Source organism: Rana temporaria, chromosome 5 (genome assembly GCF_905171775.1).
Source record: "Rana temporaria chromosome 5, aRanTem1.1, whole genome shotgun sequence".
NCBI classification, from domain to species: domain Eukaryota; kingdom Metazoa; phylum Chordata; class Amphibia; order Anura; family Ranidae; genus Rana; species Rana temporaria.
The window spans coordinates 135,456,294-135,472,994 of NC_053493.1; the positions used below are offsets into that span (position 1 = coordinate 135,456,294).

General features: G+C 38.4%; 1 protein-coding gene across 1 annotated transcript in view; it reads right to left on the reverse strand.

Moving 5' to 3' along the window:
* Positions 1 to 16,701, reverse strand: part of CNTNAP2 (contactin associated protein 2) — a 2,128,298-nt gene that overhangs the window by 1,103,324 nt on the left and 1,008,273 nt on the right. Inside the window, exons 5-7 of the mRNA XM_040353157.1 lie at positions 10,496 to 10,699; positions 3,307 to 3,491; positions 208 to 351 (exon numbers count right to left, since the gene is read on the reverse strand). Coding sequence (XP_040209091.1) covers positions 208 to 351; positions 3,307 to 3,491; positions 10,496 to 10,699 — 533 coding nt within the window. The remainder of the gene's footprint in view (positions 1 to 207; positions 352 to 3,306; positions 3,492 to 10,495; positions 10,700 to 16,701) is intronic.

Below are 16,701 nucleotides of genomic sequence, written 5' to 3' on the forward strand. Positions count from 1 at the left end.
ACATGTTTTGGGAATTGCATACTTTCTATAAACATAATACTTTTTTTTTTTAATTAAATTACAATGTAGAAAAACAGCCTAAGCCCTGCAGTAACCAGGTCATGCTTTAAGATCACTTTGTCGTACTAATATATTTTGCTTTATAAACAGTGCATTGTGCATTATGCTGTATGCACTCAAGGCAAGGACATTAACATCCCAACTCACCACATTGTATGAGTTCATCTTCCTTCTCCTGGCAAGGTCAGTAATGTTAAGTGCATTGTATTTAATGCTTTCCATACAACCCTTGAAATTTTTTCCACCATTGGAACTTGGCTTTCCACTTGAAGGCATACCTCCGAAGGTTAACTGTTGCAAAAGATCAAATATGATAAAATAGTATGTTCAGATTTTTTCCTCATTAAATAAACTTCTTTGGTTGTATTTGATTGTTATACATTTTAACGTGAATAAATTGTACGTACATACTTTAAACTAATTCATGGATTTCCTAAAAACAGAAAAGGCTTTACACATAGTAACCAATCAGATAGTGTTTCAGCTCCCTACAGTGGACTTAGAAAAGGAAACTTAATTAAATACTATGGACTATGAACAAGAGCTTTTTTTTTTTCTTTCTTTGCTGTAATTTCAAGCAATAGCTATAAAACATTATTAGCCAAAGACACAAAAATATCCATAAAAAAAATGCAGGCATCATAATGTCAGTTACAGCATTTCTATGTTTTACATTTTCAGTTAAAATGATAACCATAGTCCATAAAGCTTGTTAAAATATGTTTCAGTTTGATTATAAAATCTCTGTACAATGTCTTTAAAAATGGGCAAAATCCTAACAGTCTGATTATACAAAGTGTTTTCTAAATCTAAGGGCTTGTTTACATTTGTTGTCATTGCCACCCTTCTGAAAAGTGATCCATGGAGACAGGTGGCTTGGAGGCAATTTGTTGCTCCTCAATGCCTGTGTTAACCAATGAAAGCCCACTGCTCTGCAGCTGTACCTGCAACCAAATTGCACTGCTCCTATCATATGCACGGGGCTGCCATTCATTCTAAATGACACCCCCACTCATGTCAGCCTGCAGCGTGACCGTGGGTGCTGGAACCACAGGGAACCCACACGGTCAAAAAGACCATGCAGTTTTCCTTGCAGCCACGTTTTCAAAAAGGTTCATGCACCTTCATTCTGCAGTACACGGAGCCAAGCAGCTCATTCAAATGCATGAGCTGCTGTGCTCGAACAAACGTGCACCACACCGCCCACATTAGTGTGGACCTAGACTGACATGTAGGGCCTTATTTAAAAACATATACAGCTATTTTTGGGGCATCAACAAGCTTACTGTCAACTACACCTGCATTTTATTTGTCATTTATAAAGTGTTGGCCATGGTGTAGAGCTTGCAGTGCCCTACAGAGTGTTCTTTGCATAATGCTGCAGAGAACACACCGTAATAGCAGGAGAGCCTGGTTAGTTGACTTGGCAGGTTATATGACCAAGCTTGGCACTTTTTTCATTAATGGGATTTAATGGGATAAAAAAAAAAGAACAATGCTTTCCTTTAATAATGTGCTGCTGTTTTTTTTAAGCTAACTTTAAGACATCATTGCTTCATAAATGGGCAAACCTCACATCAGATGCTTTTATTACTGCTGATGCAGTCGGTAGTCAGTTCTGGCTTTGTTTAGAAGTCTGAGTTTGTAGCAGTAGTGCTTAAGCACATGAGAGCTGCAAGGACTTCAGTGACTGTGTGTTTATTAACTAATGGGTGGATAAACATACAGTTTATTAATGTCTATGCAGCTGCCTCACAGTTGAAAACTACAGCAAACACCACTCATCAGGGTTGAACACCTCAACGCTCTTCACAAAACCTTTTTTTCAGCTGCTTCTTCATTTCCTTTCATGTTACAGTAAAAAGTGAGAATTGTCCTACAAAGAAGTCAGCAGTTGTATCTAGCAGGAATATGAGATCAAAGTCCCACCATTTTGGATTGCTATCATCAAAGAAAATGTCACCTCTGCCATCTAGATCTCAAGAGGAAACATGTTGTATAATATTAAGAACTGATACTTTCCGATGCATTTTGAGGTGGTGATCAGAGGAGTATTAAGGGATGTATCTGTTTGCTGTGAGTTTGTGACCTAGCCACCTTAGCAGGTGAGCAGTTTTAAGCTTCTGAGAGTGGAAATATCTATCTGATAGTGTACATTGAGAAACACTGTATTATTTTCTGATGCTCTGCTTAGACAGTGGTGTAGAACGTTTTGACCAGAGACAGAGAGGTAATTTTACTAACGGCAAGAAAGTTGTTAACTTTGCCCTTAGCTTAGTGAATGTGGTGAAAATTGGCTTTACAAAGAACACTCAATCAGGTAAAAAGTTTTTCTTTTGTACATGATTGGATGATAAAAGTCAGCAGAGCTTCATCCTCCTCACTAAGTTAATGGAAAATTCCTCTGCAAAATACATAGCTTTTTTTGCTTTTAGTAAATCAATTCAAGAGAGTCTGAAGGCAAACAGTGTCTGATATGCTTTTCCTTTAGGAAATTTATGGAGCTCTTTAAATATTGTGTCAGGGGTGCTATATTAAATGTTTATTTGTAGATTGTATATACATAGTAACGAAAAAAAAAGTATTGTAACCTTAAAGTGGAAGTCAATGCGAAAACTAAAATCCCTGTATCTATAGCCACCAACATTCTAACACTAACCTCTCTAGCCCTGTAAAGAAAAAATTAGTATACATAACTTTTCTGCAGGCGATCCGACCCAATCTCCAGTGGCAGAAGCTGTGCTGAGTACACATCCAACAACATCTATGAATTGAATAGGAAGTGATGTCACCCATAGAGTTAATATGGGGCTTCTGTTGACAGATGTGTCTTCTGCACCCGCCCACACAGCAAAGCCACGGCTGACAGCTCAGCTTCCGCCATTGGAGATCAGGTCGGATCGCCTGTAGAAAAGGTATGTATACTAGTTTTTTTCTTTTCAGGGCTAGAGAGGTTAGTGTTAGAATGTTGGTGCCTATAGATGCAGGGATTTTAGTTTTTGCATGGACTTCCACTTTAAATTAAAGGAAATAAATGTGCCCATTATAAAGGTATAGTTTTCCCATAGTTCCCACCATGGTAAGGATGTGTTTCCATAGCAGGTCACATGTTTTCTTTCTCCTCGTTTTATTTGTTAACTATATAACTTCTGTATACTTTCAACAGGCATTGCATATAATCAAATAGTATTCCCCATTGCTATTGGAAATTGCTTCATGTTTACAATTCTACATATGCTTTCTTACCTCAAAATCCAGGTCTAATTTAACAAATTCTCCATTTGTTTTAAAATGCTGAACATGATTATCAAGTGTCAGGTTAATTTGCTTCTTATAACGATCAATTATAACAGAATGCCAGTGATGATCATCAAGAAGACTTCCCGTAGTTACTATGGTATTACCATTAATATTTCCATATTGGTTACTGCCTAAAAATGGACAGAAAATATAATTTGAATTTAAAATAAAATGCGAAACGTTCAAATTGAACTCCAGTCAAACAGCTGGAAATACATACACGTCAGCCATAGAGGAAGCCACATCACCACAGAATCAATTTTTTTTCTTTTCAGTAAGTTTTATTTCACAGTGTTCAGTGCATTGCACATTACATAAAATGTTACCTGCCAGACCCTGTTCCCCCTTCTCTCAGAGAATGCTTGAACAATTAGAATGAGCACCACTGACCTATATGTCCTTTTAAGAACTGAAATTGTTTTTAGCAGTGTGACCTAGGATGGATTCATGCCACATGCATTGTGTTCAGCACGTGTTGAGCCAAGTTCGATGTATTTGCATAATTGTATATTTTTTGTATTGCACATTTTTCTTTTTTTTTCACAACAAGAGTCAAAGTACTTTTTTTGTAATAACTTAATATGCATTGTGATGTATTTAAATGCATCATGTTCTATTTTTTCGAAGTGCTCACCATTGCAGGTAGAACTGGAGCCCTTGAAAACAATGTATTTGTATTTGTTTTTACATTGAGCTTGTGTTGAGTAACACTGCTCATTGCAGCCTAACACACATGGTGTGAATAAATGACGAAGGTGTGGAAAGGCTGCTATGAGTCTATTGCCTAATTTAATCAAATTAGTATTCAAAGCTGTTGGATTGCAGCACTCCCAAGCTCGTGTCAGCTAAAACTGCAATTAAAATTGACATGCCTTTAATTCCCAGATCCAAGATCCATAAAATTCCCATACAGGCCACAGAAGACTGTTTTTGGACTGATTAGATGCCATGTTATTTTTTATGCAAGATTTTAGAGGGAAAAAAGGGGAAATATTATTTCAAGATTTGATGATTATATTAAAAGAGGCCACAAATATCTATAATCATGGGCCTCATGGGGTAACGACTTAGCAAATTTGTATTTTTTATTTATAATAATGACACTGATATATGCATTACTAAAATGTGAACCTATTGCCTGGTTGAAGCCACCAACTCTTACAAGTTGCTCCTACTGACTTTCAATTTAGTACTACATCCTGTAATTTCTGAACCAGTGAGAGCTGCAGGGACCCAGGAGATCAACACTTCTGCCCAGAAGACTTCAGTAGATTTCTTAGGACCAGAGAAACATTTGGAGGTCTGGACAGAAGGAAAGGTAAGTATGTTATGTGTCCTGTACACACGATCGGTTTGTTTAAAGAAAACGGAGCGATGGATCGTTTTCATCGGACAAACCGATCGTGTGTGGGCCCCATCGGTTTGTTTTCTATTGGTGAATTTTTTTTTCCTATGGATAAAAAAACGATAGAAAAAAACGATTGTCTGTGTGGAAGTCCATCGGTCAGAAATCCATGTATGCTCAGAATCAAGTCGACGCATGCTCGGAAGCATTGAACTTCATTTTTCTCAGCACGTCGTAGTGTTTTGCGTCACCGCGTTGGACACGGTCGGATTTTTGACTGATGGAAGTCAGCTTCATCGGATATCCGTCGAAAAAATCAATCAGATTAGATTCAATCAGATATCCGATCGTGTGTACAGGGCTTTACAGGCATTGTTTGCTTTAAAACATTTTGTATAGCCAAAGGGTAATTTGGTAATTTAGATAAACCTTTAATGTATATGGCACAAACATAATAGTCAAATTTCTATATTACAATAGCATTACTGAAAAGGAAAACTGTACTAGTTGCTGCCTAGAATGGAATTAAATTATTATATACTTCTTAGGCCTCGTACACACGATAGAGGACAACGGTCTGAAGGACCGTTGTCCTAGGTTAACCTATGAAGCTGACTGATGGTCCGTCGTGCATACACACCATCAGTTAAAAAAACGATCGTGTCAGAACGCAGTGATGTAAAACAGAACGACGTAGTGAAAAAACGAAGTTCAATGCTTCCAAGCATACGTCGACTTGATTCTGAGCATGCGTGGGTTTTTAACCGATGGTTTTGCATACTAACGATCGGTTTTGACCTATCGGTTAGCAATCCATCGGTTAAATTTTAAAGCAAGTTGCCATTTTTTTAACCTAAGGAATAACCTATGGGGCCTACACACGATCGGTTCAGGCCGTTGTCTTCTGGTTAACCTATCGTGTGTACGAGGCCTTACACTCAAAGCTCTCAACTATTATAGTCTTAAGCCTTATTTCAAATACACTTTATTTTGCTTTGACATAGTATTCTTGTGTTAATTAACAAAAAGGTCGTATTCTACATTGCTCTGCAATACAATAACACATAGTAATTGACATTTGCTTTTCCTGTCTAATTTGCAAAGAATTTGTGAAAGATAATTATAAATTGGTTACTATGGGTTACTGAACTTTTGTACTTTGTTAGTAAATAGTTATTAGTTAATACAAAGGCACAGACTTTCAGAGATTCAGAAAAAAATCTTTATAATAAATTATTGTTTAATGAATAGGTACTATTTTTTCTTTTTTTTACTATTCCTAAAAAAAAATGATTGCATGTGTATGGCAAAAACAACCATAATCAAATTAATAATGATCACAGTCGGGTTAAAGTTGACATTTTCTCAGGGTGATTAGTGTTGTGAATATCTTGTAGAAATTTTCTTTATGAAAACATTGCTATTTTAGCTTTATCGCTTTAAATGTTTCTCAACTCATTTTTTAATGAGTAAAAGATGGTCAATCACAGGTCTTTGTTGCTGTTTCTGTGCTGGAGAGATTCACAATCCCAGTTTTTCAAGGTGACTATTATCATCATTTACAAAAGGCGGTGTTGTTGCCAGAACAGGAAATAGGAGAAAATCTAAATTATGTTTCAGTGACAGCTATTAATGGAGGAATGTACCTTCACATTGGATACATTTCCATAAATTTCTTGTTGTGTCTTCAGACAGAAAAATCTAACAATTTTAACTATTTCTTCCTTCATCTAAGCTGCAAAATATGCTTCAAAGGATAAGTGCACTAGAGCTGGCCATACATGGATAGAAATTCAGCCAGATCAGCAGGGACTGGCTGACTTTCAATCCATGTATGGACAGAATAGTTGTAAAGAAGTTGATCTACCAAGTGACTTGTACAACTGCCATGTTGCTATGGCTGGCAGTGCTGATCAGTGTATTTTGATAGTGGGGAAGTCTCCTCATGGTCAAAATACAATACCTCAGGCATGTGGATGGGGGAATCAGGTCAGGTTGAACAAAAAAAGAAGAATTTATGTGTTGGCTACTTAAGTTTGAACTAGTTTTGTGATTATGGATATCCCAGCTATTGCCTACAGCACCAAACCCCCAAATTAATTTGATGAAAAACAAATGATGATGGGATTTTTGAGGTGCAAAAATGCAATATATCAAATAGGTCATTTAAAATATTTTTATTTTGAATACCAAAATAAAAATAAAAAAGATAAAATTAATGGAGAGTGCAAGTACAAAACAACTAATAGGACAGTAGGATGGAATAAATTCCTGTCATTTTTCACCCATAAATTGGGCTTCTTCAAAGGGGAACTGTCCGATGAGTGGCACAAGCCTTCAAGAAAATACAAGAACAAATAAGTGTGCATCAAAATACAGCAAAAGTATGCCACAAATATATTTATTAATATCAATTTGATTTTTTGAATACACATCCCCACACCCCCACAAGCACAGCCCCTTACCTCTCCCTGCTATGGCCAATCCAAACACAGCTGCACCCCAAGGGCAGCAAGACTTGGTAAGGGGCTGTGCCTGTGGGGGTGCGCATGCATAACATCAAATTGATATTAATAAATATATTTGTGGCATACTTTTGCTGTACTTTTGATGCACACATATTTGTTCTTGTATTTTCTAGAAGGCTTGTACCACTCATCGGACAGTTCCCCTTTGAAGAAGCCCGATTTATGGGCGAAACATGTTGGGGATTTATTCCATCCTACTGTCCTGTTAATTGTTGTTTTGTACTTGCACTCTCCATTAATTTTATCTTTTTTTATTTTTATCTTGGTATTTAAATATTTTAAATAACCTATTTGATATATTGCATTTTTGCACCTCAACTAATCCCATCATCACTTGTTTTTCTTCTTTAACTTAAGTATGGACTTCCCAGTCCTTGACTCTATACAGTTTGAAGCTACAGCCCAGAACATTCTCCATGGTAACGATAAGAACTGTCATTGAGAGGAAGAGTGGTTGACCACACACCAGCTAATTACAGCCCTGACTTCATTATTTCACAGGTATAAATGAGACAAAAGAACAGTGCACAGGGAACACGGTTAACATTTTTCAAATCACAGATGCATGACTAAGCGTCTGTGATGTAAAACATGTTAACCATGTTCCCTGTGTACTGTGTTTGTGCCTGGATTCTACCCGTGAAATAAAGAAGTTGGAGCTGTAATTATCAGGTGTGAGGTCATCAACTCCTCTTCCTCTCAGCGATTATGGGACAAACCAGACCTGCACCCTCACATACTGTAGTTGCAGGGCCCTTCAAAGTTGTGGCTTGACCTGGGGCAGAATATTTTTCTCTCAAGTAAAGAACTGTCATTATTGTTTTTGGCAGGTTCTAAAGTGATGCTGTCTCATGTGTCAGACTCTAGATTTAAAATTTATTCGGCAATGCATTCTAGTTAGAAAATGCAATAAGGAGCTGCAGTAAATTATTTCACAAACTCTAAAGTATAAGCTTGTGTAATACATTTCTTGTTGCAGATGCCAGGGGGGAAGGCATTGGAAGGTTCTATATCTTACTCACTCCTTAACACTAATGCCCCGTACACACCATCACTTTATGTGATGAAAAAAAACGAAGTTTTTAAAAACGTCACTTTAAATGACCGTGTGTGGGGGAAAACTTTGTTTTATGTCTTGTAAAAAACGAACAAAAAAAATTGAAGCATGCTTCAATTTTATGTGTCGTTTTTCCAAACGATGTTTTTTACTTCACAGAAATTGACCGTGTGTAGCAAAAAACGTCGTTTAAAAAGACGTTTTTACACCCGCGCATGCCCAGAAGCTAGTTATGAAGCGAGCTTCAATGGAAAAACGTGGTGAACGTAACCTCGCTTTGCTAGAACATTGTGAGAAAAACGATGGTGTGTAGGCAACTTCGCCTTTAAAAATTGAAGTTTCAAAAACGTCGTTCTTTACTTCACAGAAAATCTCGTTTTTTTTCATCACATAAAGTGATGGTGTGTATGCGGCATAAAACAAAAGATTACATCACGTGAAAGCGGTACTAATTCCAATAACAAATAGAGTGTAGATGATTTTATATATGTGCAAGTATGACATGTTTTTTAATTTTGTTATATTATTGTGCTGTTTAATGGGTAGGCATTGTGTGTGCATCAGTGGGGTGCTTGCAGCATTCTTATGTGGAATAACTGGCCTTATAGATAACTGGGTATAAGTTCCCCTTATTATAGTATTTTTAGCTTTTAATATTTTCAGGTCTAATAAGCTTCAGAACATGTTACACATGTTTATGTATGAATGCTATTAAGGACTGTTTTGTATAAATCAACTTGTAATTTATGTAGTCTTTTAACATTTAATGACACCACAAACATATCAGAGATAGATGAAATAGAACAATTATTTTTATTACAGTGAGTCATATATATAAGTTAATATAGAAAAAAAATGTAGAGCTCCTAAAGTATCTAACCACTATTATTAAATTGTCATATACCCTTACATACAATTCAAATACATAAAAAGTGAAGTTTACTGTATTTGAATTGTACAGTATGTAAATGTATATGAGAACTTAATAAGAGTGGTTAGATATTTTAGGAGCGCTACACTATATTCTGTATTTTAACATAGTCTGTTTATATATATATATATATATATATATATATATATATATATATATATATATACTGTATATATATATATATATATATATATATATATATATATATATATATATATATATATATATATATATATATATATATATATATACACAGTATACCTATATCTATCTATCTATCTATCTATCTATCTATCTATCTATCTATCTACCTATCTATCTATCTATCTATCTATCTATCTATCTATCTATCTATCTATCTATCTATCTATCTATCTATCTATACTAATTCACACATCACACAAGTATTAAAAGTGCACACCCTTGCAGTATGCATCCTACTCTTGCCATTCATCTGTCATTGCACACCTGCATAAATTTTACCTTTCAAAAGACCATGTCTGTCTGAAATTTTCAGGCTTAACTGAACATTTTTTTTAAACAATGTACACAGGCTAAGGTCAGTTTGACTGTTCATGCAGCATAAATATGCAAATGCTTGAGCAATTTAATCTAATTCACCTGTATCTGGAGACATATATTTTATAGCTACTGCTATTTTATGTTTGCTGAATAGCAACTGCTGTCAAGGTAATATTCCATGTGGAGAGTTTAATACTGGTTGTAATAAAGTTCTGTGAAGATACTGCTTTCTTTGAGTCTATCCTGTGTTGAGCCCTGATGAAGGGGAGTGGTGTTTTCCCTGAAACACGTTAGACGTTTTTAGATGGCATTTCTTTTTTTTACCAGCAATTAAAATTATCGTAAACTCTTTGGATCCCGGTTTGGTCTGGTGTTTTTTTTTAAACAATGTACACATGGTTGAAGTCCATTATGACTGTTCATGCATCATTAATATACAAATGCTTGGGCACATTAATCTAATTCACCTTTATCTAGAGCCATGTTTTTTTATGTTTATGACCAAGTAAAAAGTCCCTGAACATGCAGTAGTTCACAGACTGTAAAAAGGACTTTGTTTTTCTCTTACTCAGTATCTGAATTGAAACATAAGCAATATATATATATATATATATATATATATATATATATATATATATATATATATATATATAAATTTGTAGTATTTAGTATTTTTTACAACATTTTGATCTTGTTTAACATGAGGCAGATTTATTTATTTTTCCCCTTAAAAATATATAATGTGTAATTACCTAAGTTTAGTTTCAACACCAGCTTTGATTTCACCAGTTCCAGAGTAATATAGTCCCCTTGTTGTCCTTCTCCATGAAAGAGAACACCATTACTTAAAATACTTTTGAATTTGAGGGAGATGACATCTTTTTCTGTTGCCATTTTCCTGTCTTTGAACTGATAGGATAACACAGTATTGCCATCAAAATTGATTACATCCGCCCCTATAGAAACATACAAATTGTTATTAGTACACAATGTATAATGAAACATTTTACATATTATTACTTTTTTAAGCATAAAGCTTTTGATGGGTTTTCAAAATGAAGTACAAATACAGTGATGTACCTTAGATGCAAAGAGTCCAATGACCGTATAAAAAATACAAAGCAGGTTGTATATAAATAAGGTACAGAAAGTAGTAGGTGTTGTCTATTACAACGTATACAGAAAGGTCATCTAGTTTGGAGACATTTTACACGTTACTTTATATCAACTGCTCAATATGCATGTTTTGTCCTTCTTGCATCAATATTGAGTGCCCAATTTGACAAAAGAGAGTGTTAAATCCTCTTAACTATTCACAGGACATTGCTACAAAAATGCCACACTGTGATGCATTTTACATTTTATTTATAAAAAGCAAGATACAGGGTGAAGTTTCTAATGGCCAATGATGTGTATTCAGGGAACATTAAAATAAGGTAAGTTATATAGCTAGCCAAGTGAAGGATATTATCTTTTCAATAAATACAATGTACAGTATATTATGTGTACAAAAAATAAACTGTGCTGTATCCTATAAATCCCTAAAAGGGCAGTAGCTCTATTGTGAGATACACATAAAGGATAAAGCAGTAAAATATAGGAGCTGCGCTCTTAAAAACCAAACTTAATAAAGTGACAATGTGAGCTATTGCATTGATAACAAGAAAATGTGACAGTGTGTAAATCAACGATGTAGGTTAATCAGTCCCAAGAGATTAATGATAAACATTGACAGATCAATCCTTTACAGGTGGTACTGATGAACAGTACATTACACAAGCAAACACCAAGGGCCAGATTCAGATACATTTACGTTGCTCCACGGCAGCGTAACGTATCCCATTTACGTTACACCGCCGCAGGTTTACAGCGTAAGTGCCTGATTCACAAAGCTCTTACCTGTAAACTTGCGGTGGTGTAACGTAAATCCACTTGGCGCAAGCCCGCCTAATTCAAATGGGGCGGGCACCATTTAAATTGGGCGCGTTCCCGCGCCGAACGTACTGCGCATGCTCCGTCGGGAAAATTACCCGACGTGCATTGTGCTAAATGACGTCGCACGGATGTCATTTGTTTAGACGTTAACGTAAATGTCGTCCAGCGCCATTCACGGACGACTTACGCAAACGACGTGATTTTTTAAATTTCGACGCGGGAACGACGGCCATACTTAACATTGCTTAGAACACCTAGGGCTCAGCCCTAATTTTACGATGCGTATCTCGACGGAAACAACGTAAAGTTAGAGCGGCGGGTAACGCGGACGTTCGTGGATCGCCGTAACTAATCATTTGCATATTCTACGCCGACCGCAATGCCCTCACCACCTAGCGACCGGCCTAGAATTGCATTCTAAGATCCGACAGTGTAAGTCAATTACACCTGTCGGATCTTAGGGCTATCTATGCGGAACTGATTCTATGAATCAGCCGCATAGTTAGGACGGACGGATCACAGAGATACGACGGCGTATCAGGAGATACGCCATCGTATCTCTTCTGTGAATCTGGCCCCAAGTGTTTAATGTCCTCCTCATATAAATAACATATTCACACTGACATGCAAAGTGTAAATCCACCACCACATGAAGTGCACGCTTACCCGCTTACACAAGCTGACTCGCTTGTGGCTAATACCCAGTCAAAGCCTTTTTCTCCAGGGATGGCAAGTGGATTTTTCTATTTCACGGGGGCTCAAAGGATCCAGAGTCCTCACTCAATTTTTGTGTTCATAGCAACCCAAAAAAGGAAAGGCTCGCCATAGGTAAACCACACTAGTATTTAATGTATAAAACAGTATAACTTACATCTATGTTGTCTAAATCGAGCATGGATAATAAAGCTGGCTGGCTACGATACAAATGCCCATCCTTTCAAGGAGTTGAACAGGGCAGTGATGTCAGCATGGTGCTCCTGCTGATGTGTTTTGTCACAAGTCTGACGTCATCCTAAGACTTCAACATCCCGGAAAGGACGGCATTTGTATCATAGCCGGCTGACTTTATTATCCATGCTCGATAAACACTACCTTGATGTAAGTGATACTGTTTTTTTACATTAAATATTAATCTGGTTTACTTATGGCGAGCCTTTTCTTTTTTGGGCTGCCATGAGCATGATAATCGAGTGAGGATCCAATGAGCCCGTGTGAAATAGAAAGTCCATCTGTTTGGAGGCTGTTCTGGTCGGATTTGCTATGCACTTACCATCCCTGGAGATAAAGGCCCTGTCTGAATATTAGCCACAAGTGAGTCAGCTTGTGTAAGCTGGTAACTTTCACTTCATGTGGTGGTGGATTTACACTTTGCATGTCAGCGTGAATATGTTATCTACACTAGGAGGACATTAAAAACTTGGGACCAGATTCACAGAAGAGATACGACGGCGTATCTCCTGATACGCCGTTGTATCTCTGAGTGTATCTATGCGACTGATTCATAGAATCAGTTACTCATAGATAGCCCTAAGATCCGACAGGTGTAATTGACTTACACCGTCGGATCTTAGGATGCAATACTTCGGCCGCCGCTGGGTGGAGTTTGCATCGTGTTCCAGCGTCGGGTATGCAAATGAGGTTTTACGGCAATCCACAACGGTTTTCGTGTTCGTTACGTCGTCGCTAGTAATTTTTTCCTGTCGCAAAGTTAAGCCTGCCTTAACATGGCTTAACTTTAGATGAGCCATGTTAAAGTATGGCCGTCGTTCCCGGGTCGAATTTCAATTTTTTTTTTTGCGTAAGACGTCCGGGTATACGAAAGTACGTTACGCACGTCGCCGTTCAAAAAAATGACGTCACTTCGCGCAAAGCACGGCGGTAATTTCAAAACGGAGCAATGCGCAGTACGTCCAGCGCGGGAGCGCGCCTAATTTAAATGGTACACGCCCCATTTGAATTAGGCGGGCTTGCGCCGGACATCTTTACGTTACACCGCCGTAAGTTTACACACAAGTGCTTGGTGAATCAGGCACTTGCGCTGAAAACTTGCAGTGGTGTACCGTATAGACGATACGTTACGCCGCCGCAAGTATATGTGAATCTGGCCCTTGGTGTTTGCTTGTGTGATGTACTGTTCATCAGTACCATCTGTGAAGGATTCATCTGCCCACGTTTTTCATTAATCTCTTGAGACTGATTAACCTACATTGTTGATTTACACACTGTCACACAATGTATATTAGCAATCACAATAGTTACAGCCTTGTAATACATGTATGCACTTTATTAACTAGTAGCCGACCAGCCACCGTCATTATACGGCGGCAGGTCGGCTCTCCTGGGCGAGAGCCCGTAGCTATACGTCCTATCGTATAGCCGCCACTAGGGGGCGCGTGCGCGCCGCCGGAGGCGCGCGCGCGCGCTCCCCGCTCGCCCCCGACTCCCGTGCGTGTGCCCGGCGGGCGCGATCGCCGCCGGGCACACGCGATCGCTCGGTACAGAGCGGGGAACGGGAGCTGTGTGTGTAAACACACAGCTCTCGTTCCTGTCAGCAGGGGAAATGCTGATTTTCTGTTCATACAATGTATGAACAGAAAATCAGTGTTTCCCCTAGTGAGGCCACCCCCCCCCCCCACAGTAAGAACACACCCAGGCATACTTAACCCCTTCCCCGCCCCCTAGTGTTAACCCCTTCACTGCCAGTGGCATTTTTATAGTAATCTAATGCATTTTTATAGCACTGATCGCTATAAAAATGCCAATGGTCCCAAAAATGTGTCAAAAATGTCCGAAGTGTCCGCCATAATGTCGCAATACCGAAAAAAAAAATCGCTGATCGCCGCCATTACTAGTAAAAAAAATATTAATAAAAATGCCATAAAAATACCCCCTATTTTGTAAACGCTATAACTTTTGCGCAAACCAATCAATAAACGCTTATTGCGATTTTTTTTACGAAAAATATGTAGAAGAATACGTATCGGCCTAAACTGAGGAAAAAAAATGTTTTTTTATATATTTTTGGGGGATATTTATTACAGCAAAAAGTAAAAAATATTCATTTTTTTCAAAATTGTCGCTCTATTTTTGTTTATAGCGCAAAAAATAAAAAACGCAGAGGTGATCAAATACCACCAAAAGAAAGCTCTATTTGTGGGAAAAAAAGGACGCCAATTTTGTTTGGGAGCCACGTCGCACGACCGCGCAATTGTCTGTTAAAGCGACGCAGTCCCGAATCGCAAAAAGTACTCTGGTCTTTAGGCAGCAATATGTTCCGGGGGGTAAGTGGTTAAGTAAATCACAGTGGAGCTCAACTGAATTTACCTGATTTAGGTAGTAGTTAGGTGCTGCCTATCTCTGGTCTACTGATGTAGAGTTCTCATATAGACTGGATCAGGCATTGCACATCAATAAGAAGAAATTGTTTCAGAACCCAATAGTGCGACAGTGCACACTCCTGGCCAGTGGGTCGCAGGTGTCCATCTATGATTGAATGGTGTCTTCCATACTAGATTCTAAAAACTATTCATTCTCATGGATTTTCAGCAATTTGGTGGGACTCAGTTAATATCTCAGTTACTACCTAAGAGAAGAAGCATCTAACTACAACCTAGATCAGGTAAGTCCTATTAAACTCCATCAAGATTTACCTACAACAGTGCATACATTTGTGTTAAATATGGAACTGTTGTGTTTGTTATTATACACTATATCTATTTGTATCTGATAAGATAATGTTCCTTATTTGGAAAAGTGTAGTACCTCATTTACTTTGTTTTACTGTTACTTTTGTGCAATGAAAGTGATATAATTATTATTTGAAGGTTGCAACAGCTGCCCTCTTGTATCAGCCTTTATTACATTTTTCAGTCATGAGTGCCATGAGTTGCAGTTTCTTTCTTGCAGACCTACTATCATTTTTCATTTTTGAACACTCAAGGATAGGAGGTGAGCATTGTCACATAACCTGTCACAGGTCATGTAACAGGCTTCCTCCTCCCCCAGCTACTTTTCTCTTTCCAGATCATTAGAGTGAATGCAGTACTGCAAGAAAAAGGAAAAGCACATTTATGAAGCACACTGCAGTACTTTATAAATGGGCAGAAGGTGATGTTATTAGAAAATCAGCACTAAGACACAGTTGTGACATACAGATTTGGTTTTGAAATGGGTCCTCAAATGTAAGACTCTGCTCTCAGTGGATGTCCTAGACAATTAGGAAGAATAACATTCAAGCACTCACAATTAGATCTTCCAGACCTCCCTGGGTGCCCCAAAACCCACAACATTCATGTTATAATAGCAACTTCAGCTGCAATGTTTTGGTTTGGCCCTTCCCCTCCTGGGTTCCACAGCTAAATACTGGTCAGCTGCTTTTAGAAGATTGAAAGTCACAGGCAGGGCCAGACTTACCATTGGGCTTGACTGGGCTGAAGCCCATGGGCCCCACCCAATAGAGGGGCCCCGGGAGGAGGAAGCAGGAAGAGCCATGCCGCTGCTGATGAAGAGGTAAGAAGTCCTCTTCACCCCCCCGCTCAACAACTACGATCGCCCCCCCTCAACAACTTTGGTCAATCGGCGGCCCCCCCTGCTCAACAACTCCGATCGGTGGCCCCGCACTGCGCAACAACTTTGGTCAGCTCCGATCGATGGCCCCCCACTCAACAACTCAGATCGGTGGCAGCCCCCCCGCTCAACAACTTCGATCAGCTTCGATCTCGGCGCCCCCCCCCCCGCTCAACAACTTTGACCCCCCCTGCTTCTCGGCTCAGGGGGCCCCTCAATCAACACTCAAGCCCAGGGACCCCCACCACCCTAAGTCCTGCCCTGGTCACAGGAGACTTAAGGGTAATGTAGAAATATTCAATTGCTTGCATGTTCTTCTTGTTCATTGTTTGGAAACTTTACTGGGATCACTTTTAAGTAAATACTGGGTTATTGAATTAGAGCTACCAGGCCCCTTAAACTTTCTGGTGTCATTACATGGGGTTTTGTCTTCTATGTGGAATTGTTTAAGTAGTTT